Source organism: Labrus bergylta, chromosome 2 (genome assembly GCF_963930695.1).
Source record: "Labrus bergylta chromosome 2, fLabBer1.1, whole genome shotgun sequence".
Classification (NCBI taxonomy): Eukaryota; Metazoa; Chordata; class Actinopteri; order Labriformes; family Labridae; genus Labrus; species Labrus bergylta.
Window position 1 is genome coordinate 16,160,432 of NC_089196.1, and position 24,132 is coordinate 16,184,563.

Below are 24,132 nucleotides of genomic sequence, written 5' to 3' on the forward strand. Positions count from 1 at the left end.
GTTTAAAGATGAGAGTGGAGGATGGGAGAGGAGCACGGCTAGCTCACCAGGGAGCAATTAGCCTCCACCATAATGGCTACTTTGATGAGGCAGTCTGAAAGTGTGCCTAAAGGCCACTGTGGACTAGGGAGCACTAAAAAGTAGCAAAACAAAGACAAAACAAACAAACTACCACAGGTTTTAGTGAAAGATCAGTAGTTCTATGTCAAGATGTGTCATGCAGGAAGAAAGGTAAGAACCAAGCACTGATGGTTAAAGGCAGGCCTGAGTGTTTTAGTCCTCACTGTGTATCAGTCACACAGATCCCTTAACTTATTGTTACTTGCTGTCTTACTAGATAAATAGCAGTGAGCACATCACATAATTTGATGAAATGCATCTTGAAGCTTTTCAAGAAGTCCTCCACGTCTACCTGATGGTGACAGTCATAGATATAAAAGTTTAAAATGCATCCAGCTTTGAAATTACATCAATACTTCTAATTTGAGTTGTGTTCATCAAAATGTTGCTCTTGACTTTTTCTGTCATATCCTACAAAATCATTTGTCTTTTGCAGCTAATTGGCTCAATTCTTCCCACTCCTTGTGCTAAAAATACAAGATTTTCAAAAGATGCAGATAAAGTAAGTTGGAGATATGCAAACATAATGAGCGGTAGATTTGCAGCCAATTCAATACATTGTCACAAGACTTATGGTGATATAGGTAAAGCAACGTCAGATCACTTGTTCATCTTCATTTATCTTATTTTAAGCATTATAGGAACAAACTTAAGTAAACCTTTCCTCTTTTATTAGGAAAAACATGCCCTCCAAAATTAAAATGGACTTTTGGTGCTTTTTAGATCATAAAGCCTGGTGTGGTAGCCTGTTTGGTCAGCGACTAATGGCTGTTTGTGCTCCTGACTATTCTAGAAATAATTTTAGTAATCAGCAGTATGAATCATTCTGTTTAGGAAATGTGAAATAAGAACAACAAACTCCAGGCACTAGAGCCTGGAGTGTTGTCTTTAAATGGCATCTCCTTTTTTTTTTTTTTGACAAACTGGCCACCATTAAGACCTAATTTCTGTGAGTCTGACTGCACTGAGTGAAGGGTTTGGTCAGCTGTGAGTTGCCGCCCACGAGTCTCTTAATCCACATCAGATCCTAATGACATGGTCCTCATTTTAATCATCCCACTTTAACCCGCTGTGGTAACTTCACATTTTCTCATATTTCAAAAGGGACAGAGCCCTTTGGTTTTCTATATTAGTATGGATCACCAAATTTCCTATGTGTAAGGAAAATAAAATAATGATTGTAACACTGCCACTGATGCCCTTATTCATTTTCGAGGAGTCCAGCTGTCCATGGCTTTTCTGATTGACAGTAGCTTTCAAAAAGTGTGAAGGTTTGTTGTGACTTTCTTTGCACTTTTGCCACCTGAGACTGTTTGACAGACACAATGAGAGAGTAAGGAGGATGAACTATATTTGGAGACCTTTTAATGTGACGCTTTGTTCTGACATTTAACTTCTTGCTCTTATGATGAGCAGGAAAAGGACGGCACAAGAGACAAGGAGCATAGTACAAAGAGAGAGTGAAGAAATGAAGCAGATAATGAGGACGTATTAAACATTTCAAATGAAAACGTGAATGATGAAGACTGTTATTGTTGTTTTATTGCCCTGTGCTTGAGTTAAACCTTGTTAACAGCAGTGACAGAGAAGGCCACAGATTAACAGAGTGACAGGAGAGAGATGCAGGAGCGATTTGAAGGAGTGAGGATGAGTGAAAGAGAGAGATCGCCATCTTGATGAGTTGCTCCCACCCCTCCCTCAGCTCATCTCTCCCAGAGCGCTATCGCTCCATCAACAGGGGTTTCCATGGCAACCCCAGCCTTCCCCCGACCCCATGTGAACAGAGCTACAGGATTAGTCCAGAAAGAGGACTCAAATGTCAACACAGCTCCAGGCACTGCCACGTAGGCCTCAGAGGGAAGAGGGGTGTCTGTTTTTCTGCACAGCTGAGTGATCAGAAAAGTGTGTCATCTTGTCATCGACCTGTATGTCCATTACAGATCACTGAAATCTACTGATTTATGAAAAGACGATTTTGTGAATGCAAAAAAATGCTCAACAATTTTTTCAGACTGCATAAATAAAAAACATGTATTGTGAAAAAAGCACACAGTGAAAAAAAAGTTTCCCATAAAAGTGTTGAAGAACTACACTAAACAGCCAAAACATAAATCTAATACATGTGTATACACATACACACACACACACACACACACACATATATATATATATATATATATATATATATATATATATAATGGAAGGCTGTTTAGGAAATTTGCAAAATGCACACTGTGTATACATATGCACTTTGTGAATCCAAATGTTAAATGTATATATAGTAGAAATGGAATTATAGATACTTTCTTTATATTAAATAATAAATATCGTAGCCAGTACTCCCTTAAAAACAAGCAGTGAGCAGATTATCTTGGTGCAATAAAGTAATTGAGGTTGAACTTGATGTATTAGAAGCAATTACATAGGAAATGACTATAAGTGTGCAGGTCACACAATGTACAGTGAACAGTAATGCACAGTCTTCAAATTCAGAGTGAATATTGGACTTACATTTTTTGGGGTAAATTGAAAAAGGACTGGGGTAAAATGAATGCTTGTACTTTTTCCATTTTCTGCTTAATGTTTAACGAGGCATACTTAATGCCACTGAAAGCAAGAACTGTTCCGTCGCAGATGATTAATGTTGTTTGGGTGTTGTTGGTTTCCTGCTAGCAACAAAATCACATATGACAGGTTCACTCTGAGACGTTTCACCCCAGCTAAACATCTCAACAGAAAGTGTTTAGTGACACCATTTATATGGCCACGGTTCATTTAGCTTACAAAAATGATCAGTGCTGTCAAACATAGCCCTTTTTATTGCCTTTATATTCTTCGGCTTATCATTAAGCCCCCTAGTTAAATGCAATACTGTCATATGATATTAAGATCGATGCATTTCAGTATATATAGTATGTATTATTTTGCCTAACCGTGTATTTGTGTCCACACAGCCGCAGTGGAGGCATGTGTTTTGCACGGGTTGAAACGACGAGCAGCAGGCTTTCTGCGTAGCAACAAGATAGCGGCACTCTTCATGAAGGTGGGAAAGAGCTTCGCCCCGGCTGAGGAGCTGTGTAGAAAGGCCCAAGAGCTGGAGCAGATCATCGAGACAAAGTTAGAGTAAAAACATCACATCTCATTCTCACACATCACAGCAGACTTCAAAGTAGATATCAAAGCTTGTGTGAGATAAAGCAATGACAACAAACAGCTGTCTGTTTACTTGAAGGGTTCTTTTTTTATTCAGAAATGCTTCTGAATAATTCATTATTATGAGCTTTCATTACACATGAATCTCTAATGCCTCTAGCTTCATGCAGATGCAGCTTCACTTAATAGAGAAAGATGAAAGTTTTTTTGAATTAAAACCGGACATTTATGTGTGCAGAAGAAGTCAAAGCTTGCAAAGTCAAGACAGCCTTCGCAGGATGCCCCGACTGCCCAGCCTCACCACACAGGGAGTCAGGAACCTGTGGATCAGGACAGCTCTATTTGAGAAGGTGTTGGACAAGATTGTCCTCTACCTGGTGGAGAACAGCAGGTGTGTTGAGATAGGCCAATGATTTTCTGTTTTACTTTACGTGTTGCAAGATGTCCCCATCAAAATTCCACTGTGTTGTATGTCTTCTAGCAAGTACTATGAGAAAGAGGCTGTTTTAATGGACCCTGTGGACGGACCTATCCTCGCGTCTTTGTTAGGTAATTATACATGTGAAAGTGCAAATCTTTCAATTTTGTAATCTCAGCCAAGGTCTATGTTTACATGAAAATGTGAGGCCTTGGTTGACTTGTACAGGCTAAGGAATAGAAGTCTCAACAGTGGCAGGATCTCACTGACTTAGCAGCATTGAGCAACTTTTTTTTTTCTCAGTGGGCAAGAGACAATCGCACTGCTACTTTGGACTGGAGTCACAGTATTTGTATAAAGACAGGAAAGCACCCCCCCCCCCCCCACTCCCCTTCCCGTAAGAGATGCCAGAAGGTGGAAAAAAATAGTTTAGAAGTGTTGTAGTGTTTACAAGCCCAGTCCAAGTTCTTTTGTAGCTTTATTGTCAATTGTTGTTCAGTGATTGACTCATTGATGTTTAAAATAGTCCATGGCCAATCACCTTTTTAATGTTGCTTTTATCTGCAATACATAACTGTTTATTATTCATTGGTTCAGTGGGACCCTGTGCTTTGGAGTACACAAAGATGAAGACAGCCGACCACTTCTGGACAGATCCGTCTGCAGACGAGTTGGTGCAAAGGCATCGCATCCATGGTGGCCATTGCAGACAGGATTCTCCCACTAAGAGGCCTGCACTGTGTGTAAGTATGACAACTTGTGATACAGTAGATCTTCAGGTAGAACTAGTGCCAGGCTTCTCTTGTTTTAACCCACACCCCTAAAAAAGGTGCTGTCAGTCAGATCAAAGTGGACCTGCTAAGATGACTGTGTGAAATGGAGCACAGCTCGTCCCCGGAGGATGAACACAGCGTTTCTGAGACCTTCACACTGTTTCAGTCTTCCTGTTTTTTAAGAGCTGACATTATCTTAGCGTATGACAAAACCTTTTACTGTTGTTGTTTTGCTTGTGTGTGTGTGTGTGTGTGTGTGTGTGTGTGTGTGTGTGTGTGTGTGTGTGTGTGTGTGTGTGTGTGTGTGTGTGTGTGTGTGTGTGTGTGTGTGTGTGTGTGTGTGTGTGTGTGTGTGTGTGTGTGGCCTTTGGGATCAGGCTCAAGGGTGGATGCATTGGTGCACAAGAATGGATGTAATATTAGTCATTTGAAAACGTATTCTCTGACAGGCAGGCTGTAACTCTTTCTGCCAAGACAGTCATCAGATGAGCACGGGTTTACAATGTTTGTTTACTGATATAACATATTTGTGCAGATCCAGAAGAGGCACTCCAGCAGCAGCATGGATGAGCGCCCATCCCCCTCGCCATCAGCTCGTGAATATGTGGAGTCACTACATCAGAACAACAGAGTGACCCTTTTGTTTGGCAAAAACAATGTGCTTGTACAACCGGTAACTGTCTTAATTCCTCATTATTACTGTTTAGATCAGATACGACACTCTAAGTAGCATCATTTTTAACCAGAGGTATTTCGAGTTAGAGCCCTGAACTAGCCCCCGTTTCCATACAATTCCTCTTAGAAGACTGCATAGCAGCAACAAATGCTTCAAGATCCTCTTAGCAACTGGCCCATATGTCCTTTTTATTGACTATTCTGGAATCAACTGTGTGATGAAAAGGCTTTAAAAGATGCTTCACCTGCCCGCTCTATTATAACAATACAAGGACATGTGGTGAATGCATACATCTTCTTTTCCTCTTCTCTGAGCCTTTTCATTTCTAATGTGTTTGTGTTTGTGATGAATCATTATGTATTTATATATATACTGTATATATGGCAGTCTTTTCCACCAGCTGTACATTCCTCTTTTGGTACATACACACTGACCGCCTCTTAATTGTTGCATAGATGAAAACATCATTGTCTTTGTGTTTTCAGCGGGATGACATGGAAGCCATCCCAGGCTACCTCTCTTTGCACCAGAACGCTGACATCATGACCCTGAAGTGGACACCCAATCAGCTAATGAACGGCTCAGTTGGGGACTTGGATTATGAACGCAGGTGAAGAATTATTCATCTGAAAAGGATTGTTATTATTCTGATTTTCTGTGTTTATGATGCATGTAGTTCTTCTAAAGCCAATGGTTTTAGGTAGGTGCTCCCTCGAAGACTAGAAAACTCGCTGTATTGGTGCTTTACGTTCACTGTTTGGTGTTTGTATATAATTCAGGTGTAACAGAATAAATCACAGTTCTTTAACGTTGTGTGGCTCATGGGCTCAGTATGAAGCTGATCTGGTGAGACTTATTTTCAGCACACCATTAGCCAGCAGATGGTTTATTGACGGAGTCACTGTGAGGCAGCTCTCAAACTAGCAAACGGTGTTATGTTCCTGTGCGTTTGCATGGATCCTCTCGCCAAAAATTGATTTTTGCTTCTGCTTCTCTATGTACACCATTGACTACTTAATGTATTAGCCTTGGAATCCATGAGCTATGAGATTTTGCCTCTTACAGAGAACACATAAACATTCCTCACTGATTAGTTTTTCACTGTTAGCTGTCATGCAAATACTACACTGTTTTCTTTTTCTTCAGTATCTACTGGGACTATGCCATGACAATCCCTCTGGAGGAGATAGTTTACTTGCACTGTCATCAACAAGGTGGGTCCACGCAAACCTTTATCTTAACTCAGTGTTTATGTGTTATTTCAGCTTCTGTGTTTTTTTTTTTCCAGTGTCTGCAATCAAACACAGCTTTCAAATAAAATGTCAATATGGGAGTTACACAAAGAAATCATGTCCATCTCCTGTAGTTGACAGTGGGGGGACGGTGGTGCTTGTCAGTAAGGATGGAATCCAAAGACCTCCGCTTCGTTTCCCCAGAGGCGGCCACCTGCTTCAGTTCCTCTCCTGCCTAGAGAATGGCCTGCTTCCTCACGGCCAGCTGGACCCTCCACTCTGGTCCCAGAGGGGAAAGGTCAGCATGGGGGTCTTTCATTGGGGTCACTCCCTTGCTTCCAGAATCCAGAATATAAGTGAATTGTTTTAGGCATTCTTCTAAGAAAAAATTCCAGCTAAATCTGATCAATAGATTGATTAAAAAAAAAAACACATTTACGTGCACTAATGCAGATGTGCTGCCTGGTTTTGATGTTCGTTGGAGTGATACTGATGAATGCATGGCTTAATGTTCTGTCTGCAGCACCACACAATAAGTGTCTGCTTTAATGAATGGATGTTTTTGTGGCACTGTTAATAGCATTGTATCTGCAGCTAAACCGCCCACGTGTGTTCGACCTCTATTAATAGGCTTAAGCATGCTGACACTCATCATCTTTAATTCACATGCAGGGCTTAGCTTGGCTTTAATGGCAGATATTTTTTTTATTGTTGGCCTTGGTGTAATACTAGTTGTATATGCATCACAGGGAAAAGTGTTTCCGAAGCTGCGGAAGAGGGTTCCTCAGGGATCTGGATCCTCAGACTCGGTCTCGGATAAGGAAGAGGACGAGGCCACAGACTACGTCTTCCGCATCCTATTTCCAAACAGCCAGTCAGAGTTTGGTGAGATTCTCTCCACAGATGCAAATGAATATGAGCAGCACCTATGAGCTGCTTCATATTGTTTCATTTGTAGGAAAATTATCATCATTGTTTGTTACAGTGACTGTAGCTCATCCTCCTCCATCACATCTTACTTCCTCCCTCTCCCTTCATATGACTGCACACTAGTCCCCCAACCACACAGGGATCCTGGTTGTACCCAAAAGGCAACCTGTCCTGAAGAATCCTCCTCACTCCCAGGAAGCAGCTATCTGTCACACCTCATCTGTCTGTCTGTCTGTCAGTCTGTCAGCATGTCTTACTTTAATTCACAGCATCTAATATCCTCCTGGCCTGTTTTCTGCTTCTGGCTAATTTATTGATGTGTTGCGTTATTAAAGAACCTCTCAACCTGTGCAACAAGGTTGCACGACTTTTTTTTACCACATAACATTTCTGTAACCTTTTAGCAGCCAATGGGAGAACAACAGACTGATCGAATATGGCTCCTTAACTGAGAGAGGCTCCTGCTCACTTTATCTTTCTCTTTATAATAATTTTATGAGATATGACAGCTTAATGCTTTCAGATGATGCATCATTTCCAGCTACAATGTTTTATGTGTGTTAACTGGGCTCTAGCAGGAACCAAGCACAAACAAAGAAGTACTCTGAAGTGCTCTCAGCAGATGAAGAGCAATCAGCTTCATTATGCTTATGTGAAACGTTGCTGTTTTGTTTAAATCAAAAGTGCAAATGTGATTGTTCTTAAAAGCCTGAGGAGCATAATGCTTTTATAAGAGACCGAGTCTGCTGTTTGTGTGTGTGTGTGTGTGTGTGCCTGTTGCAGTGACTCCTCCAGACTTGATGGATCAGGGAGCTACAATGTGGCACCCCACTCTCAGGAAGGCTTCGTGTTCCTCTTGTTCTCAGGGGAGTTTCTCCGACGGAATGACACCCAAGGGGTGCAACCATGAGAGGTGGGTGATATACACTGTCAATGCTGGATTGAGTTGTGTTGGGTCGTGACAGGAAAACCGCTGAAAGCTGCAGAGACACAGAAGAATCACCTGACGTCCCTTTGTGCCTACCAGAAATTCTCAACACAGAAAAAAAAAAAACCCAGCAATTACCCAGGAGATGATTATGTGACATTCAGCTCGTAATGAGAATGTGGTAGATGTGTGATATGCGAGGCAGAAAAATGGTTTAAAAGGCAAACTACTGGGATAATTAATTCCGTATGGCATCACCGTAGGGTAACAAACTCTACATTCAGTACGATATCTCATACATTCAGGAGAGTGTGAATAATCACACAAAATCGAGGGTAGAGGGTTACTTTAATGACATCTTAATGATAGAAAATAAATCTGTGTGTGTTTTCCTCCTGCAGGACTCCTCTGAAGCTGCTGTGCGATAACATGAAGTATCAGATCATCTCTCGGGCTTTCTATGGCTGTATGTGACCGCTTATAATGAACACAAAGAGCTTTATTGCTGGAAATTAGTACACATTACTCATTCTGATTTTCTAGCATCTGCAGAGGCATTAAGTGATAAACTGTGTTGTCTACCAGGGTTGGCATACTGTCGTCACCTGTCCACTGTGCGAACACACCTTTCTGCTCTCGTCAATCACACCATTGTTGCCCCTGATGTGCCACGTGATGCCTTCAAAGGGCTCACCGCAGACGTGTGGCAGACATTCCTCCAGGACTGCACAGTAAGCATCGCTTGTTTCACAACACAAACATCACATGCTTGACTGTTGGCAGTATGCTGTTTACATAATACACACACACACACGCACGCACACATGCGCATGTTCACGCACGCACACACACACACACACACACACACACACACACACACACACACACACACACACACACACACACACACACACACACACACACCGCTCCAGGGCTTTTCCTTTCACTGTCACTGGTCTGTCTCATTCATATTCATCCTCTGCTAATTATGTGGCTCAACCCATTAGTCTCACAAAAATGTGCATGAAGCATGACTAATGTTTCTGTCAGTCTCAGAGTCTACATCTCTAGTTTATTGCCTGCAGCCATGGAGAGTTTGTCCTGATCATTAGGAAAGAGTTTTACATGTTTTTAAAAGAAAATATATTCTTGTTTTTTTTCTTTTTAATGGTTATTATGTTTGTCTAATTTAATGGTGTATTTTTATGCAACTCAAATATGATGATGTGAATGTTTTACATCCAATAAAATGGAAGATACAAGAGTCAATAGAAAAAACTTTCCAAATCCATGCAACTCTATGAGGTGAGTAATGGAATTATAATTCACTCACTGATTATTTTAAAAATTAAAAAACATTTACAGATAAAGCAAACATATATTTAATTAGTGATGTTGTATTCAGACAATAGTGGGGTTAAGTTAAAAAAACAACCCCAATGGATTATTACAAACCTGATCCAGCATGGCTATCAGAAGGGATGGAAGTCTTTATAATAGATGGGATGTCTGGGAGCTAATGAAAGGACATTATAAAGGGATCATTACAGTTAAAGAGGAAACATAATGAACATTTTCACACAATATTAGACAACTACTTGAGCTGGAGTCCTACAACACTGAGTTCTGTTTGATTTCAGTTTCTCAGTATTAGTAACTTTTCCTTAGTAATGTTGTACTTTATACATAATCAATAAAAAGAAAGAAAACATGAAATTACTTTAGAAAAAGTAAATTCTTTAAACAAAAAAGTGGATTGGAAAAATTGGTCCATTAGTGGGTAAAGTGAGTAATTTTCAAATCTTTGTTTAATCCATTACACCGTCAATTTATTCTGTTTTGAGTTACAGCATGAAACCCATAACAACCTGTCCGAAATGTGTATGGAGGAGAGCAAATTAACCCTTTAAATGCATTAATACCAATAGAAAACTGGTTGAGTGTCATCAACAGGAAAACTGATCAGGACTTAACTTGCATCTGAAGGGGTTTTTATTGAATCTTCCTGTGAAGTTAATTGCAAGTTATGAGCACAAAATGTATAATGACAGCTGGGAGAAGCAGCAGTGCCTGTTGTCTCCAACATATGTTATCCTCTATGATGTATTCATCACATTCTGGTCTGACTGGAGTCGGGCTTACAGGAGGCTGCCATGATGTTTTGATGCTCTGCAAAGATTATTTTTGTACAGAGGGAGATATTTCTCTTAAAAACACAGGAGAAATGCAAGTACTGAGTTGACCGATGATATTTTCTAATCGTCTTTAGGCATATGAAGAGAAGGAGCTTCTTCGCCTGGTATACTTTGGCGGTGTTGAAGCGTCGCTGCGTAAAGAGGTTTGGCCTTTCCTGCTGGGTCATTATCAGTTTGGAATGTCAGAGGAGGAGAGAAAGGAGGTTTGTCATGTCCATGATTATGACTTCACTTTCAGAGTATTTTGAATTTAAAAAAAAAACTGATCCTTGATCCCTCTCCACAGGTGGATGAGCAGGTCCGAGTGTGCTACCAGCAGACCATGCGTGAATGGCTCGGCTGTGAGGAGATTGTCAAGCAGCGGGAGAAGGAGCAGCATGCTGCGGCGTTGGCAAAGTGTTCCACTGGAGCGAGCATAGACATCCCCAGTCCGAAGATGGTCCACCACGACTCAACCATCAGCAATGAGGTGAACCAGGAAGATGTGTGCTCAGAAATGTAGTGTAGTGATGTAGTCAGACACTATTGTTATGTTGTGACTTGAATGTGTTAAATTTTTAAACAAGGTTAATTTTACTAGAAACGGACTCTACTTATTCTAATTTTTAAAAATCCCATTGTTAATCTATTATTATCTTTTTCTTTTTAGTGACGAATCAAAAAAAAAAAATTGGGCTTTGCCCATGCTCTTGCAGCTTTTCAGAAGTGCAAATGCTTAGGCATTTGAGTATCATTTAAATGTGAGCACAATGTGTGTGCCGAAGAAGCAATAAGACTTGATATGTAAAAAAAAAGAAAAAAGTTTCATATAACAATATCTTGGCCTGAATGTCTTTATTACTCAGTCCCAGTCCTCCCAGAGTTCAGACAGGCAGAGTCTGGCTCGCCTACAGAGTGACTCCAGCAGCAGCACACAGGTATCAAATTCTCACTCTATTACAGCCTGAAGAAATGTCCTTTATGCCTTCTGAGATTGTCTTTCATACAAGCTGAATGGCCCCTTTTGAGTTTAAAAAAAAAAAAAAGAAGCTTATAGCCTCATATGAAGTTTTCTGAATCATCATCCAGTATATAGCTAAAGTAACGCATGTTTTCTCAATTTTTGAAACAATACTCCTCATCCCTGCACTCTCTCTCCTGCTAGTTCTTCACATCCTCCCATCCCTTCCCCTGGAGTAGCCTGCTTCCCTTTGGCTTGTTCTTTCAGGTGTTTGAATCCGTAGAGGAAGTGGACCAGATCGAGATGGAGCCTAAAAATGAAGAGGCCAAACAGGTGCCAAAGATGCAAAATGGAACTCTACAGAACGAGACGAGCTCTCCTGACTCTGGACACCCCTCCTCCCGTAACTTCTCTGTCACCTCAGGCCTGTCAGACGGTTCACTCAGCACAGAGGACAGCGCTACAGCTGATCTAACACAGAGATCTGCAACTGTCAAACATGGAGGGGCAGAAAGTGAAGGTCTGACAGAGGAAATGGACAGCCTGGGGAAAGGTCAAGTAAAGAACAAAGAGGGGGAGGGGGTGGGGGAGGGGAAAAGGGCTGATGTGACTGAAACTGCAAAAAATACCAACAGTGAGGAAACAGCTGATAACATGATCCAACCACTTGAAAAGGAGCTTATGAAGGCCAACAAAGAGAAAAGCCTGCAACCCGAAACACAACAAACTGTTAGGGAGTCTGGAGTTATTAAAACAAAAGAAGAGGAAGACCAAGATGCACTGGCAGACTTCAAAGGAGCTAAATCTTTAGAGTTAGAGGAAACAAAAAAAGGAGTGCCCAATGAGGATACTCTGATGGTATCAGCAGCTGCAACAAAAACAGCTGGAGAATTCAGTAAGCTGAAAACAGATATGGAAAGGAGTATAGAGGAAACATCAAAGAAAACAGCAGAAACACAGTTGATATCAAAGGAAATGGACCAATCAAATACTAGCACACAAGAGGTTTCTCTGGTAGAATACAAAGAAAATATATCTGTAGAACCCGTGGTCTCTGAAGTTGAAAAGAGCCTCATTCTCACGGCAGACACCGAGGTATTGAGGCCAAAGGAAGCTTACTTCAGCTCTCAGAAAGACGAGGCTCAGGTCATGACTGAGTCTGATGAGTCTCCCTCTGCCATAGAGATGGAGGAGATCCCCACTGCCAAAGTTTCCATGGTGCCTTGGAGCAGGAAGGGGCGTTGTGAAGCCTTGACATTTTCTGAGGACTCGGCTTCTTCTAATGTGGAGCTCCTGCAGGAGAAGGCAAGTCCAGAAGGCACAGAGTCCATCCTGTCTGAGGAGCCGGAGATGGAGAGCCTTTACACCCAGTTTGACTCTCTGGCCGGGTCAGAAAACACAAAGACTGAAGTGACCCACCAAGGATCTGCTGAGAGTACCTTCTCTGTATGCACAAATATTCTCAAATTCATTTACCCTCATATAAACACCGCTTTGACATTGATTTTCAAATTATTTTGAATTGTTTTGTTTCTTTCAGCAAGAGCTTTTGGACCTATATACATTAAATCTTCACCGCATTGACAAGGATGTCCAGCGCTGTGACAGAAACTACTGGTACTTCACTCCTGCCAACCTGGAAAAACTGCGCAACATCATGTGCAGGTGAAACACTGACATGGAAGTCAAATAGAATGTGAAATGTGCATTTTATACCTTTTATATGAGAAATAGAAAATGACTGATGTAGGAGCCTCCAATGTTGTCCACAAACAGACAAAGACACATGAATGAGGCACACATTTGTGACATTTTTCTTAATTATGAAGGACATGCCAGATTTAGTTTATTTTGAGTCCATCCCACATTAACACCTTTAATGTTCGTCAGTGCACAGCTGCATAAAGTCCCCGACTAAAGCATGGGATTAAACTGTATAGTCCCCAACAAAAGTAAGAATTACACATGTTGGAGCAACATTTTCTTTAAACTAAACTTCCCAGCTGTATCAGGAGACTAAATTTTTTTTTTTTTTTTTTTTTATGATAAACCTGCACAAACTAAAACTACAAAATAAATCCTTGTTCTCTGTAGTGCATCTTTAAGTCATTACAGATGAAATCAAAACAGGGAAACTCATGCCTATCTTTAATTTTAGCACCACCTTTAGGACTTAGTATTTTATTTTATCAACACATGAGACCATGAATCATCGCGACACATGAAGTAGTCCAACAACAGTTGATTTGGTAAATTGTGAATATGGTTGTGTCTCAGATTTGCAGATAAAAACTACCCAGGATGAATAAGTTCACATGTCTTGGTTGTATATTTTCAGCTATATCTGGAGGCACCTTGACATAGGGTACGTGCAAGGCATGTGTGATCTGCTCGCTCCTCTTCTCGTAATTCTGGATGATGGTGAGTCAACACTCTGAATCACTTCTTATTTTCCCTCTTCTCTGACATTTGGTGTATATTTAACGGTTATTTATGAAACAACAGAGCACAGTTTGCCCACTCACTTACTCACTCCTGCTTCCTCTCTCCGTTCGCTCCTCTCAGAGGCCCTGGCCTTCAGCTGCTTCTCTGAGCTCATGAAGAGAATGAATCAGAACTTTCCACACGGAGGAGCTATGGACACTCACTTTGCCAACATGCGCTCTTTAATCCAGGTGACACCAGTAAAGTAGCTCTCAGATACCACTAAATCCATGTATTACCCACAGACACCTGGCTTTCTCACCACCAGTCTCATTATGTCTTTTCCTGAATCTCCTGTGATCCTCTCTCTGTAAAGATCCTGGATTCTGAGCTCTTTGAGCTAATGCACCAGAACGGAGACTACACCCACTTCTACTTCTGTTACCGCTGGTTTCTCCTTGACTTTAAGCGAGGTACAGTGACGGCTCGATGAAAAGTGTTTGTGCAAATTAGAAGAGTGGGAGATGTACTCCTCTTTAAGCCCTGTTTGTGCATGAAACGTCAGACCTCTTGGCAGTTTATTAACAAGGTATACAGTTATCGGGGCTTGGTAAGGATTTAGAAATCAGATTTATTTTTGGATAAAAACACACTCTACTCATGAAATAATTGACACAGCTGAAAAGAAGAAATGAAGAAAATATTTTTAACAATGTTGCTTTATACTCTAAGAATCAGCTATGGGCTATCTTGTTTTCTGTTAACTTTCTCACCATTGTATCTCAGTTTATCCTCTCTCACACCCCAACAAACACCTGCTCCCACTCTTATCTCTCTTTGCTGATAATTCGGCTTCCCGAAAGCTTGCCTTCCATCCGCGTCCTCAAACACTTACATACTTTCACTCCTGTTCCTTTGTGTGTCCTGTCTTCCAGAGCTGGTGTATGATGACGTGTTTACAGTCTGGGAAACCATCTGGGCAGCTAAGAATGTCTCCTCCAGTCACTTTGTCCTCTTCATTGCTTTAGCGCTTGTGGAGATCTACAGGGACATCATCCTGGAGAACAACATGGACTTTACTGACATCATCAAGTTCTTCAACGGTAAAACATGTCACTTTACACACAAATCTTCTCATTCTCGTTAACACTAGGACCGCCAGTATTCTAGCGCCCCCTTCAAGCACTGCAATAGTCTGTCAGATCGTCATATGCGATTTCATGTTACGAGAAATGATTACAAATACAACTTACTTTTATGCACAAACAAAATATCACAGAGAATAGAGCAGGATTGGCAACCTTTTAAATGTCCTCTGTTTCAATTTACAATACTTGTCGGCTTTTTTATAGTGCGCTGTTTTTCTTTTTTCTTTCTGCAGCTCCACGTCTCCTGTTCCTAAAATACATTCTACAATAATAAATAATACATAACTTTAAGTCTTTTATATTGTTGGCTATATTAGGTTATGCATTTTAATAAAGACACCGAAATAATGAGAGGAAACTTTTTTTATTGATGCTCCTCCTCCTCCTCTCTGCAACTGGATTTGTTTCCCCGACATAGAGAAAATCATTGAACAACACACACACACACACACACATGAATGAATGACTGAACAACAGGTTGTAGCCACAATGCAGGTCGGATGGAAAACACTATTGGCAAACAAACAACAAGGCTATCTATGGGCAGGTCAAACTATGGAACTATATACAAAAATAACTGCAGAACTCCATAACATAACAGATGCCGTGGTGAAAATCAGCACCTTGGAGAGCGCCGCGGCCCCTAAGGCACACACCTGGGGCGAAAGCTCTAAACCCTTAAGGTGCACTTCCCACACACAGGGTGCTTGCATCCCTTGCAAGAGAGAAGGGTCTTATTTTGCTTGCAGTGAGTGGTGATCTGTCACTGCCTCCTTTTCAGCTCTTGGCTGCTTTGGCTCCATGGGCGCCGATGTCAGACTGGCCTTGACATGCAGGTGTTCCTCTCGCAGTTCCTTTGCCAGCTGAAGTATGAAGGCTCTTCTGGGGATGGTGGTCGAGGTGCATGCCTCGAATAGGACAAGGGCGTTTATCACAGCCATGTCCAAAAGGTTATAGAAGAAAGCAACAGGCCACCATCGAGTTGCACCTTTTAATGTGTACTGATTAGTCTTCTGGTCCAGAACATGATCCCCGACTTCTATCTGTATCTCTCTGTCTGTATCTCTCTATCTGTATCTCTCTGCCTGTATCTCTCTGCCTGTATCTCTCTGTCTGTATCTCTCTATCTGTATCTCTCTGCCTGTATCTCTCTGCCTGTATCTCTCTGTCTGTATCTCTCTATCTGTATCTCTCTGCCTGTATCTCTCTGTCTGTATCTCTCTATCTGTATCTCTCTGCCTGTATCTCTCTGCCTGTATCTCTCTGCCTGTATCTCTCTGTCTGTATCTCTCTATCTGTATCTCTCTGTCTGTATCTATCTGTCTGTATCTCTCCTTCTAGCTACGTGTCCCAGTGCACAAATATGAAGTCTATAAATACAAACAATAACTCATTTTCCAAAAAAAGACGTGGGAAAACAATCCAGGGAAATGTATCATTTTCAACTGCAGAGGCGGTCAGATGTATAAATGCTCAGAAACTGTGTGTTTTAATTTAGTAACTAAATAAATAACTTATAAAAGCTTCAGAAAACATACAAGACACATTTTTAGGAAAAGTCATATGATGAGAGGCTTGTAGTTTTTATTTAGACAGAGTTATTTGCATTATGAAAACCTAAATGGTATGAAAACCTAAAACTGCAGTGAAAATAATCCATGCAAATATTTTTCAGGCATTATGGGAATTGTAGGAACTATTATTGTAAGAGCTTGTGTCATACTAGACACCCCCTCCTGCAACATATTTCCCCTGAACCTGTCTCACATGTCCACCCAACACATATGGCTGCTAACCAGGCTTGTCACAATTTAAGTTGCAGTTGTCCCAGTTTTTAGACTCAGACACGAGAAGATGACATCATAATTGAGATTGATCGTTGTGATTGACGTGATGGCACAATTGTTGCCCTTATTGAACATTATTGTAGAGATTCAGATGTCTGAAATCAGGCCACTGTTTTATCGTACAATGATACATTTCTTTCACTTCAATCTACCAGTAGCTGATGCTTCACTGACGCACTAATGTTACTGAATGTTATATGATAACCTCTAACAAATAGACTTACTAACAAGCATTTGGCTGATAAGATTGGCGATGAATGTAACTGTTTCAAACAAACATTAGATACGATTACAGCTTTGTATGAGAGTACACTTACAGCAAGTGGGTAACTTTTATTTGATGTGAATGTGTTTTTGTCTTTCAGAAATGGCTGAACACCACAACATCAAGCAGATTTTGACCCAGGCCAGAGATCTGGTGTGCAAGGTGCAGATACTGATAGAGAACAAGTGATTCACTCTGTTAGTCCTCTTTTCCTTCCAAGTGATGTGTGAACAGCTGTAGCAGTATAAGAGTAAAACACATATGAACACACATACAAACACACACCAATGTTACACAAGGCCTTTGCAATCACTGTTTGCTGCTATGAGCCTTATTAACTGTATCCACAATGTGTTTGTGTGTTGTCTTTAAGCTGTGTTAGAATATTATGCTTCATATTTGTTAGTATGTTCAAGTGAAAAACAAATCTATCTGAAAAAATAGTTTGATTATTCAATATTTTTGTCAGAGATCCCTCAAGTGTCAGTCTTAACCTGAGTGCACTTCATATTTTGAGATGAGGAGGGTTTTAGTGACACATTTTAAGCCAAATAATTCAGAGCAGAACTAGACTATATTTATGAGGAAAATACATTGTGATGATCATTTATAATACTTATTTTATTAGTCAGAGTTTAAATGATTCAGAAGAACATATATAGAAAGTAATACTCTTATAATATCCTGTAATGGAAGATCAAAAGTCAGAAAATACTTTTATTTTCTCTAATAACAACACCCCAAAATCTGATTTATTTTTTCTGCTGATGATCGAGAACACTGGCCTGTAGTCCAATATGTAACTTTTGTAGCTTTTAGCACCATGTCAGTGATTTAGCATCCAACAGTGTTTTAATGTCCTGGAACTGCCTTCTCTGCCAAATATTACGTCCTATTTGTTCTTTGTGAAATGTACTGTACTGAGAGAACAATGTGTTTTATCCTGAGGAATATATTATGTTTAATCTTCAAAAATCATTATTACTGAAGTGACTTATGGATGTCTGAGTGGAGATTTATATAAAAAACACAAGCCAGATCTTTTTCTTTATGTAGTGACTCAATGTATATTTTGTAAATTGTGCAGTTTACTCACTTTGGTTTTGGTCTTGTAATGTCTGGCGCCTGATCGTTGCATTAAATGTTATTTTCAGCTTTAGTATATAACGTAAAGAGAAAGCAGACAAGACGGTGAAAAGTTCCAGGCTTCCACATCTTACGCAGATATTTTAAGCTTAAAGGTAACTAAACAGAGGGATGAAAGTGAGAGGTAATGTTTGACATACTTTCAAAAGGAATTGTGCATGACTCTATGTTATGAGAGATCAGATCTTCAGCTTGTGAGGATGTACAACTTGTATTTTTTTTTAACCCTTTAAATTAGTACTGATGATGATCTTAGTCTTAAACATTCATACTTGCCATTCAATAACTAAAACTTCAGTAAGTGTGTCTTCAAGTGTTGCTTCATGATTGTGGTAACTCGCCAACTGCTTTAAATATTTCAGCATTTCTTTGTGAATACTAACTGCTGTCCCCAAAATCCCCTTTTTATTTATTCTAACATGTGTTTGCCGAATTATTTATTTATTTATGTATTTATACATGTATTCATTTTCTTACTCGGATGCTAATTTATTTGTTATGCTAATATTATTATTTCGTGGCCAGTTGATCACGTGTATTGTAAAACAATCAAATTCTGTACTAAGAGGTCATAAGTCTATATACAGTATATATTAAATGGTATATGTTCTTTTAATAAAAAAAATAAAATGGAATCATCATTATTTTTCCAAAACACATTGCACTGTGCATTTCAAACTGTCAAAGGGAAGTGAGGGAGATATCACTGAAGTCATTTTGTTGCATTAAGTATATTAAGATTTGTTAGTCTATTAGTTTTGTGTTTGGAAGAACCACACTATGAACTGCAGAAAGAGTTTGGTGAGGTATTGAGAGCTAAGGTTGATCTCTTGCCATGTCATTATGTTCGGATGTGAGATGAAGGTGTAACCCTAGTGAGTCATTCACTGAACCAGTACATATCTGGTGATGTCATAACCCGATGTTGTGAGCTTCACTTGAACACTTATGATAAAAGTAATTCCACAAGCATCCTCTTATTAAGCTTTTGAAGTCATCGTTCTTTAATAATAGCAGGTATGCTGCTTAGCTCAAAGCTTGTGATGTTCCTGATGACTTATGTCCTGCAGGTGTATATCAATACGACATAAACTCTAATTTGGTGATCGTGAGTGTTGTTTTTTCACAACTGGACTTTTGCTGCCCCCATGTGACCAAAGTAAGATCCTGCAGATTTAGACTATTTTTTTCATCTACAAACTTTATGTCATTGCATAAGCAATACAAATGTTAAGATAGTTTCATAATATACGACTATATGACTAAATTGTTAAAGCATAAGAGGTTTTTGTTTCAATAAAAAATACAATGGTCTACAGAAAAGCCATGTGAAGTTTAACACAATCCTTAAGTGCAGTGTAATAACTAGTTTTTACCTACAGTAATAAGACACAAATATTGAAAACCTTTTTGTTATATAGCCTATTGAATTACCCCCCCACCCCCCCTCCCCGTATGTTTTAAAATGAAGTGAAACTCTTTAAAATGAATAATCTAGGTTGAACTAGGTAATCTTAAAACGAGTAGCCTAGATAAAGTTACATTTGCTTAAAGTTAAATTAAGTAATTATCTCAAGAACATTCATGGTGCAGGATTTTTATTAAATATATCAACCTTAAAAATATACCACAGCTTCTTCTTTCAGCATATTCTGTGTCATTTAAAAAGAAACTGATGTAGTAAAAGATGTCTGTAGTATTCATGACGTTAGTGTGTAGGCGTGTCTCCACGAGCGACGCAATGACGTCGACAGGAAGACTTTGGCGGACTTTCTTTGTAACTTCAGTTGTGTTTTGGTTGATGGTACATTGAGACGAGTGATAATGCCCGTACAGAGTTTACCAGCCCGGGATGCGTCCACACATTACCGTTTACTACAACAGTATCTGTTTCTTCTGAAGAAATACCCCATTCTCACAAAGTCTGTAACGAGGTCTGTAGCTGTGCCTGTTTGTTGGGTGTGTTCATGTTCAAGCCTGCTGCTTAGTTTTTGTTGTGTTTTTTCCAGTTTAACATGTAAGAATTGAGATGCTGTAGTTTACTTACGAACCGACAGAGTCAAACCCCTGCAATTAACTATTTATGTTACTGCTTATATCACTTTTTCACTTTGTCATGTCGCTATTTGACTGTATTTTAATGTTGATTTCAAAGTGCATCTTTGTTTGCACTGACCTTGTCCTTCTGTGACAGCATTCTGGCTTTAACCAATCAGCATCTGCCCAGAAAACCTCCCCTATGAGTTTATTAATAATTGATTTAATTCAAGTACCTCATGTATGTACCCAGTACTGATTTAAAAACAGACCTGTTTTGTATATTTTTTGATATTTTCAGTGGCATCCTCTCCACGTTAGGGAATCTTCTGTCTCAGGTTCTGGAGGCAAGAAAAAAGGCCAAAAATGGAGCCCCAGTCGATGAAATTGACACAGCTGCAGCCACACGATATGCTCTTTATGGGTGAGACTTACTACAGATAAAAAACTAAGGTTGATGTGCATTTCATTGCACATCTTAGGAAAATAAATGTTGTGCTCTTGGCAGTGTGAAATACAATCTTTAATGCAATGTAAGTCATATTATTTACACAATTATGTATGGAGAAAATAGTGCCCCCTGTGAAATTACTTATATTTGTCTTGCTGTTGTTGTCTGTTGCAGGTTGTTCATTACAGGACCAGTGAGCCATTACTTTTATCAGCTGATGGAGTTGTGGATGCCCACCACAGATCCGTTCTGTATAGTAAAACGTCTCCTTCTGGATCGGCTCATTTTTGCCCCCGGCTTTCTTCTCATATTCTACTTTGTAATGAACATCCTTGAGGTGGGTCATCACAGAAACTTATCCTACCCCTCCCATAGAGGGAAGCCACAGTGATACAATATTCAACTTGTGTAGAGTTGGGGAACTTAAAAGAGAAAGAGTCTCAAAAATCTCTTTCTCATCTTTCTAAATACATGTCAATAGATGTAGGCCTGTATTAAGTGCAGTGTATTTTCAGGCTAAAGGGTGGGGAGACTTTGAAAAGAAGATGAGAGCAAGTTACTGGACGGCTTTAAAGATGAACTGGAAAGTGTGGACCCCCTTCCAGTTCATCAATATCAACTTTGTGCCTGTTGAGGTATGTATTTTAATGGCATCCTGTCAATGAACAGATTTGAAATCACATATTGACACTTTCTGTTATGTGTTCCTGTGTCTGTTTGTGATTTCAGTTCAGAGTGCTGTTTGCCAACATGGTTGCCTTATTTTGGTACGCCTACCTAGCATCTGTGAGGAAATGAAGCATCCTGGCTCGTGGAAAAATTATCTGGAGAAATCTTCTTCACAGTGCCTTTAACATGATCTGTTTACTGAACTACTGCGTACCTGTATCTTAACATGACAATAATTCTCACTAAAAGCAGCTCTGATGATTGTCTGTCAACAAACCCTAACAAAAGTGATAAGCCATTTTAACATGCTGCCATAATATGTCAGACCCCTGACTGCTTTCATTATTACTGAACAAAGTAAGTCTACTTAATAAAAAAGTTTATAGAACACTGAAAAAATCTTTTGAAATATAATAATGAACAAGGAAATACATTTATATGAAAAACATTTTTATTTTAATTTAAGTTTCGTGCAACTTACAATAGTACAGAACATGAATTACAATCATGTAAGTTCATATTGTTGATTTTATTTATAACATTGCCAAGTTTATATAACAACAGGCTTTGGTGAAAATATAATTAAAACATGATGTGCTGTACCTTTAACATGTTTTTATTGTCAAGGAAATTATGGAAGTAGGCAATAAAAATATGACACAGAAAAATCTAGTTAAAAATAAAAACACTGATGTAATTTCTTATCCTATGGCATTTGTCCTTCACTTGAACTTATAACTTAAACTATAAATTTATAAAGAGTAGCTCATGTAAAATAACATGCTGAAACCAGAGGTGTCCTCAGCCTCCTCGCAGACGCATCATCATGTCGATGGTGCTGTGCTCTTTGACGCAGTAGTCTGAAAGTTTCCCGCTCGCCATCTCTCTGCCTTGGAAAACCAACCTCTGCTGGCTCACCGCGACCCCCTCTCTAGTCTGGACTTTGGCCTTGAAGTCGCTCACGGTCTCCTCCGATGTGACGTCATAGGTGGACGACTTCCCCTTCTCGTTTCTGAGGAACACCTGGAAGGTCGGCGGCGACTCGGTGACGATCAGAGACACCCGGGAGCCGTTCTGCAGGCCGTATGCGCTCACAAGCGAGTCGTCCTTGAGAAAAGTCCTGTGTCCGTTATCATAGACCAGCCTCTGTCTCTCAGAACTAACCCCGAGTTTGTCCTGGATCAGTTTCTTCAGAGCGCCCACCGTGTCCTTAGGGTTCACCAGAAAGTTGTGGGATTCACCACTCAGCATAACGATAGTTATTTCCATGATTTATGCAGCCTGAAATGAAATGTATCGATATAAATACAAGAAAAAGACTTCTAAAACAGCTTGTAGACTAAATAAAGAAACATAAACTTAACTAAGTGTTAAGGATCTTACCTTTTGTTAACTTGTAAAATTCCTGAGGGAAACTTCTAGAAAAGTCTCGATGCTGAGCAGCAGCTGTGACACAGGTTTGAACTCAGCATTGTTTATATAGAACCAGCAGCTGATCGACACGCCCACTTTATTTAACATTCGTTTCCCTTCTTCTGTCTTAATAACTTTCGTTTTCGATGTCTCAACGTGACGTATTCTAAAACGGGCTCGTAACATGCACTGACAAACAAGTAAGGCTATTAGTCTCTAAAATCAAAGAAAAAAGACAGCTGATAGTAGGAATAAATCACATAATCACAACAACACAGGACTTCCAGAGTACTATCACATGGACTGATTAGCTGATGTAAGGTTGAAGAAGGACTAAGTATAATTTCAGAAAGGCAGAAATGATGTTTTCTATAAATTAAAGTTGGGATTGAAATGTAACTATTGTCTTCTTTATTATTGTACATATTAGTCTTTATTTTGTGTTTATTGTTGATATTTAATGTTATATACCTTTATACATAGAGATCACAGTTCACTGAAGTCAAATTCCTTGTGTGTAAGCATACGTGGCCAATAAAGTTGATTCAGGTAAAACACAAGTTTGAACTACTACAATAAGGTATTGCAATGAATGCCCTCAGGTTGCCATAACATAGCTCACTTTCAATTTTAATGATATGAAACTGTAACTATAACAAGAAGTAGAAAGAAAAAAACAATTCAAATGCATGACAAGCACATTTTATTTTATGGCATAAAAAATTGATAAGAACAGTCTATTAATAACTTTTCCTGCACGTAAGCGTTACATAAAGTCATAAACTCCATTTCATGTCATGACTCATCCCCAATCATCTTTATCCTTTGGACATCTTTGTTTACAGTATTTGTATTCAAACGTTTTGTTTTGGTCCTTGTTATTTTGTTTTTTTTCATAATGCTTACAAAAGCAAGTGCAGCCTTTGTCTTAATAAGTTTCCTTTTTGAGTCAAAAGACATCTGATTAACAAGTTTTTTTTAAAGCTGTCAAGTGGGAACAGGTATTCTCTTTAAAATACCCGTTTAGGCTTCATATTAGCGATATTAACCTCTGTCTAAATCCACAACATCCACTGAAATATCTTAACAAAATCATCGTTTACTGGGAAACATGGACAAAGGGAACAGATTCATCAAATAAATGTGGTTTAACTCAACATAATGCAGGTACAAGGCTTTTGTTTCAGGCAGAGTTAAAAACAACGACCAGTTTTTTCTCAAAGACGCACCTCTGTACTTAAACATAGTTTATGTTGATGAAGTAGAGATGTCATACGGAGCGATTAGAGCATGGACAGAAACTGGTTTGTTTTGCGGCCATCCTGGATTTAATGAAGCCAAAATAACCATGCATAATGGTGTTTTTC

General features: G+C 39.5%; 3 protein-coding genes across 7 annotated transcripts in view; 2 read left to right on the top strand and 1 right to left on the bottom strand.

The window, feature by feature from the left end:
- Positions 1 to 18,830, top strand: part of sgsm1a (small G protein signaling modulator 1a) — a 28,566-nt gene extending 9,736 nt beyond the window's left edge. Inside the window, exons 4-25 of one of the 5 annotated variants that reach the window (XM_029280401.2) lie at positions 3,075 to 3,237; positions 3,512 to 3,664; positions 3,755 to 3,822; positions 4,289 to 4,434; positions 5,000 to 5,137; positions 5,626 to 5,750; positions 6,287 to 6,354; positions 6,429 to 6,670; positions 7,122 to 7,257; positions 8,086 to 8,215; positions 8,632 to 8,696; positions 8,816 to 8,961; positions 10,500 to 10,628; positions 10,712 to 10,894; positions 11,271 to 11,342; positions 11,570 to 12,811; positions 12,906 to 13,030; positions 13,704 to 13,786; positions 13,931 to 14,040; positions 14,166 to 14,262; positions 14,725 to 14,892; positions 17,150 to 18,830. In XM_029280401.2, the coding sequence (XP_029136234.2) occupies positions 3,075 to 3,237; positions 3,512 to 3,664; positions 3,755 to 3,822; positions 4,289 to 4,434; positions 5,000 to 5,137; positions 5,626 to 5,750; positions 6,287 to 6,354; positions 6,429 to 6,670; positions 7,122 to 7,257; positions 8,086 to 8,215; positions 8,632 to 8,696; positions 8,816 to 8,961; positions 10,500 to 10,628; positions 10,712 to 10,894; positions 11,271 to 11,342; positions 11,570 to 12,811; positions 12,906 to 13,030; positions 13,704 to 13,786; positions 13,931 to 14,040; positions 14,166 to 14,262; positions 14,725 to 14,892; positions 17,150 to 17,238 (3,878 nt within the window). In that variant the 3' untranslated portion in view covers positions 17,239 to 18,830. The remainder of the gene's footprint in view (positions 1 to 3,074; positions 3,238 to 3,511; positions 3,665 to 3,754; positions 3,823 to 4,288; positions 4,435 to 4,999; positions 5,138 to 5,625; positions 5,751 to 6,286; positions 6,355 to 6,428; positions 6,671 to 7,121; positions 7,258 to 8,085; positions 8,216 to 8,631; positions 8,697 to 8,815; positions 8,962 to 10,499; positions 10,629 to 10,711; positions 10,895 to 11,270; positions 11,343 to 11,569; positions 12,812 to 12,905; positions 13,031 to 13,703; positions 13,787 to 13,930; positions 14,041 to 14,165; positions 14,263 to 14,724; positions 14,893 to 17,149) is intronic. The other 4 variants (XM_065966157.1, XM_065966162.1, XM_065966166.1 and 1 more) reach the window with 4 other exon arrangements.
- A 1,113-nt stretch (positions 18,831 to 19,943) lies between these two features.
- Positions 19,944 to 21,954, top strand: pxmp2 (peroxisomal membrane protein 2). The gene is made up of 5 exons (XM_020649750.3): positions 19,944 to 20,129; positions 20,534 to 20,656; positions 20,858 to 21,020; positions 21,199 to 21,318; positions 21,413 to 21,954. The coding sequence occupies exons 1-5, from the start codon at positions 20,020 to 20,022 to the stop codon at positions 21,479 to 21,481; spliced, it is 585 nt and encodes a 194-aa protein (XP_020505406.2). The 5' UTR covers positions 19,944 to 20,019; the 3' UTR covers positions 21,482 to 21,954.
- On the bottom strand, positions 21,782 to 22,861 carry LOC109975735 (polyubiquitin-like). Its single transcript, XM_020625994.3, has 2 exons — positions 22,736 to 22,861; positions 21,782 to 22,633 (listed from the first exon to the last, which is right to left on the bottom strand). The coding sequence occupies exon 2, from the start codon at positions 22,619 to 22,621 to the stop codon at positions 22,154 to 22,156; it is 468 nt and encodes a 155-aa protein (XP_020481650.2). The 5' UTR covers positions 22,622 to 22,633; positions 22,736 to 22,861; the 3' UTR covers positions 21,782 to 22,153.
- Between the last annotated feature and the right edge of the window lie 1,271 nt (positions 22,862 to 24,132).